We start from the raw sequence: 4,414 nt of genomic DNA, 5'->3' as shown, positions 1-4,414 counted from the left end.
AATCGATAAACTTATTTTGAATTTTTTATGAACTTTTTTCAAAATAAAAAAAGAAGCAAGAAAAACAAAAATATATAAAAACCCATGTAAAAACCGAAGAAAAAACCAGCCCGGTTGAAAAGGAAAACCAGAGTCTTTCTTTTTAGCGTTATATTTGACGCACTACAAAAAATTGAAAAAGAAAAACTTAGACCATGATCAACAGAGGTGAGTAGGCGAGATGGCTCCATCTAAGAGCACGTTGTTTCCGGACATGCTTGAAATGGCCCTAATATTTTTTTTCATGCCTTGTATGACTAATTCAAGGCACCATGCCAAGTTGTTTTGGTTTTCGACAAGTTTTGCATTTTTCAGAGTTTTCTCGGTCAAAAACGCCCGATAAATGGGCGGACGTGTCACAACTTGCATGCGGTGTCAGAAATCGTTCAAACCTGGCATGGATGACTACCATGGTCATGCCCACCTGGTTGAAAAGGTTGGGGTCATTTTAAGAATGTCCAAAAGTAGACCATGTTTAATGGAGGATGTTCGGGTTGGCTAGAAGACTCTACCTGAGGGTACATTGTTTCTCAACATCCTTCAAATGGCCTAATTTTTCCCACCTCCTTCTGTGATCAAATCAAGGCACCATGTCAAGCTGTTTAAGTTTTTGATAATTCTTGCATTTTTTAGAGTTTTCTCGGTGAAAACTGGCTGATAAATGGCCGGACGTGACACAACATGCATATGGTGTGGGAAATTCATTCAAACCTGACATGGATGCCTATCATGGGCATGCCCACCTACTGGAAAAGGTTGGGATCATTTCATGCAAGTCCAAAAATATATCATGTTCAACAGATTGTGTTCGGGTAAGCGAGAAGGGTCCATTTGAGGGCATGTTTTTGCGGCATCCATTAACTCACCCCAAATCTTTCCATGATCTTATATGACCGATTAAACGCACCATGCCAAGTTGTTTAGGTTTTCGACAAATCTGATCTTTTCTGGAGTTCTCTCGGTTAAAAAAGACAGATAAATGACAGGACATGTCACAACTTGCATATTTTGTCGAAAATCGTTCAAACCTAGCATGGATCCTTACCACGGGCATGCCCCCCTGCCTGCAAACGTTGGGATCATTTAAAAAAAATTCAAAAGTAGACCATGTTCAATGGAGGGTGCACCCGGATGGGCATGCCCATGGTAGGCAACCATGCTAGGTTTAACAATTTCCGACACCATATGCAAGTTGCGACATGTTCGGCCATTTTATCGGACTTCTTTTACTAAGAAAACTCCAGAAAATGCAGAATTTGTCGAAAACCAAATCAATTTGGCATGGTGCCTCGAATTGCTCATAAAAGGCCATGAAAAAAATTAGGTCCATTTCTTCTTCTTTTTTGCTGGGGAGTTGGGGCCATTTCAAAGATATTGAAAAATAACGTGCTCTCAGACGAACCGTTCTGACCTTACCGAATAATCTTCATTGAACATGGTGTATTTTGGTATTGAAAAAAGAGAAAAGTGAATTAACAAAATTAGAAATGAAATGAAAAAATAGAAAAGAAAATAAAACAGTTAGGCCTTCGCCTAACTAGGCGACAACATTGCTCCCGTCGGGCGCGTGTGGGCCCGGTCCAAGAGCTCACGGATTTGAAAAAGTTCATCAATTTTTTACACAATATTCATGGATTTGAAAATTTTCCTCATAATTTTTTTTCAGAATTCAAATTTTGTTCATATTTTTTGGAATTCCAAATTGTTACTGATTTTCCAAAAATGTTCATGTTTAAAATTTTGTTCTCTTATAAAAAAACTGTTCGTGTTTTGACATTCTGAGCAAGTTTGAAAGGCATGAACATTTTTTCTGAAATTTATGTACAATTTTTAAAAAACAAATATTAGTATTTTAGAACAAAACAGGAAAACTAGCTAGAAACCCTAACGAAAACCGTGCAAAAAAAAAAGAAACATAAACCAAAGAGTGAAGGTGGTGTGTTTTTTTTCTTGGCGTTATGTCTCTCAAACAAGAAGAAGAAAACAAGGTTTGTAGGCAAATCAGGTATGCAGCTCAGAAGGTTTGTGTGGCCACATATAGTCTGTGACGGCTGTAGTTCGAATCCAGCCGGGGGGGTATCTATTCCTTTTTGATTAAAAGTGAGTACAATTTGTGAAAAGTCCATACTACCCTTTATACGTTTTGTGGGTGTACTGAATCATTGCTCGTATAGTTTTAGAGCAGAAGCGAGAAGGTTTTGGGGCATAGTTCTTTCGTCTGAATATAGTTTTAAATAGCGCGCTTCAGGTGTTAGCGGCAGACCTCTTCCAAATGCTACAGCAATGCTATATTTAAAATTTTGTTCATGTGTTTGGACCAAAGACCCTTAGCGCAGGACCTCTTCTAAACGATATAGCGCGCTCTGAACCATCAATTTGGGCTACAACTTCATGTCCCTTTTCTCAAGCCATGCAAGTACCACAGCAAGTGCATAAATTGTTATCTTGATTGAAAGAACTACTGGCTTTTCCTTTGTTTCATTAAAACAGATGCAAACCGGCAATGTAGCAATGAAACTGAAGAAACAGATGCTTCAGTTTCAGAGTTTCAGGGTTGCAGCCTCTAATTATGAAATTTCCCGACCCCAGCGGCTGGCAAATTTTACATGCAACCTCATAGATCTGTGACTACATCACATTTACTGTATTGTCATCTCTGTATGCTCAGATTTCCAAATCTACCATATAAATACACTTACTGTTGCAGGCATCCATCCACTAGCTATCTATCAGCGTTGTGCCTGCTACAACTATAGCTCAGCCTGGCCCTCAAGCCTCGCTAGCAGAATTTTGTCTTCCTCCTCGGGAGGGCACCTGTACAGGCGTCCATCGACTAGCTACCGTGGTCATGCTTGCTTGATGATACCAGCTACTCAAACTTCTGCTCAGTTGGCGCCTCGAGCCTCTGCAGCAGAGCCTTCTTTTCCTCTTCGGGGAGGGCGTTGAATATGAAAACGGACTTGTCGCCGATGTCGTCCTTCGTTGTCAGCAACAGAACAGAACAGAATTATAAGATTCAACCAAGAAAACCTGTAACAGCTACAGCTAATGCTAAATCCTTGTCAGTGGAAGGCAATTAGATGATACCTTAATGGGCTGCTGGAATTTCCTAGCGGCGAACACAGTGAAGAGTGACATCCACACTCCTAAGAGGCTCAATTTTGTTCCATCGTCCATCAAGCCAGACTGCAAATATGTTAAGAGAACAAGTGTAAGAAAATTGAGGTGAATCTTTGCATTCCGTCTGGTCTGATTCAGTTGAGATGCTAAATCTCATGCGTCTAATTTACCAGGTGTCCAAGAAGAAGGATGGGGATAACAAACGTCAAGATACCAGCTTCCAATTTTCCATAGCAGAGACCTGCGAGAGTACATTTTTTGTCAAGACACATTTCACAAATTGAACTGTTCAATCATTCATTGCAAGGATTCAGCCAATGAACTAATCAATCAGAATGCTTCCAGTGAACAGTATAAATATCTCAGCTTTTGATGAAATCAGCTCACACAATCAGTACAAGGATTCTAAGATGAACCAATCTGTTCCACAGTTCAGTCATAAGCAGAGACAGTAATTGTACCCTCCTTGAAGACGAGGCCTGTGAGCGCGGCGAAGGTGGGCCCGACGAACCACATCGCCCCGGGGTGCTCGAGCACGTACCGGACGAGCCCCTCGTCGAGCGGCCGCGCGGCGAGGGCGTAGGTGCCGACGGAGCCGAGCACGCCGACCGCCCACAGCGCCTGGAGGAACCGCTTGATGGGGGTGACATAGATGTGGATGAGCACCAGCGACAGCCCGAGCCCCCCGGCCCCGGCGGCGTAGAAGAGGTCGGCGCCCTGCCGGACGGCGTCGCCGACCGCGTTCCCCTCCGTCAGGAACGCCCCCGAGGCGGCCACCAGGAAGGACGCGGCGGCCGTGACCAGCCCGGCCCGGTAAAGCAGCACCTCCCGCACGTCGGCGTCGTCCACGGACCAGGGCCCGTACACGCCGTTGTAGACGGTCTGGTCCGCGAGCCCGTCGCCGGCGGCCCTCGCGAGCCGCAGGGCGCGGCGGCCGCTGCCGAGGGGCGCGAGGAGGAGGGAGGGTTTCTTGGAGCTCGGGGCGAGGAGCCGGGCGTGCGGCGGCAGCGGCGCGAGCCGGAGGAGGGCGGTGGTGGCCATGGACATGGACATGGTGGAGGTTGCTGAGTTCGGTTTGGTATTCTCGGGGGATTTTTTTCGTGGGGTGGTTCTCCGGTGTGGCTTCCGGTGGGTTCCAGTGAGTGTGTGCTGGCCGTAGGCTTCGCGGACGGTGAGGATATTATCTCTGTTCTGGATCCAACGGCGTGTACTCCATTTCCTTTTTCTTGTCTTTTTTTCTTTTTGAGACAAACTC

At 45.0% G+C, this 4,414-nt stretch overlaps 1 protein-coding gene across 1 annotated transcript; it reads right to left on the bottom strand.

The window, feature by feature from the left end:
* Positions 1–2,488: 2,488 nt before the first annotated feature.
* Positions 2,489–4,287, bottom strand: LOC125527145. The gene is made up of 4 exons (XM_048691710.1): positions 3,621–4,287; positions 3,330–3,400; positions 3,127–3,225; positions 2,489–3,016 (listed from the first exon to the last, which is right to left on the bottom strand). Exons 1-4 carry the CDS (start codon positions 4,210–4,212, stop codon positions 2,909–2,911), a joined length of 870 nt encoding a protein of 289 aa, XP_048547667.1. The 5' UTR covers positions 4,213–4,287; the 3' UTR covers positions 2,489–2,908.
* Between the last annotated feature and the right edge of the window lie 127 nt (positions 4,288–4,414).

Source organism: Triticum urartu, unplaced genomic scaffold, assembly GCF_003073215.2.
Source record: "Triticum urartu cultivar G1812 unplaced genomic scaffold, Tu2.1 TuUngrouped_contig_3011, whole genome shotgun sequence".
NCBI lineage: Eukaryota > Viridiplantae > Streptophyta > Magnoliopsida > Poales > Poaceae > Triticum > Triticum urartu.
Note: the sequence above shows the minus strand (reverse complement) of the source record. Positions and strands in the feature narration are given on the sequence as shown.

Bases quoted from the DNA above. Each gene is read 5' to 3' on its own strand.
- LOC125527145 (XM_048691710.1), bottom strand. From the start codon at position 4,212: ATGTCCATGTCCATGGCCACCACCGCCCTCCTCCGGCTCGCGCCGCTG. The intron at 3,401-3,620 runs GTACAATTACTG...GTACTCTCGCAG, and splicing joins AGGCCTCGTCTTCAAGGAGG to GTCTCTGCTATGGAAAATTG. The intron at 3,226-3,329 runs GTAAATTAGACG...ACATATTTGCAG, and splicing joins TCCTTCTTCTTGGACACCTG to TCTGGCTTGATGGACGATGG.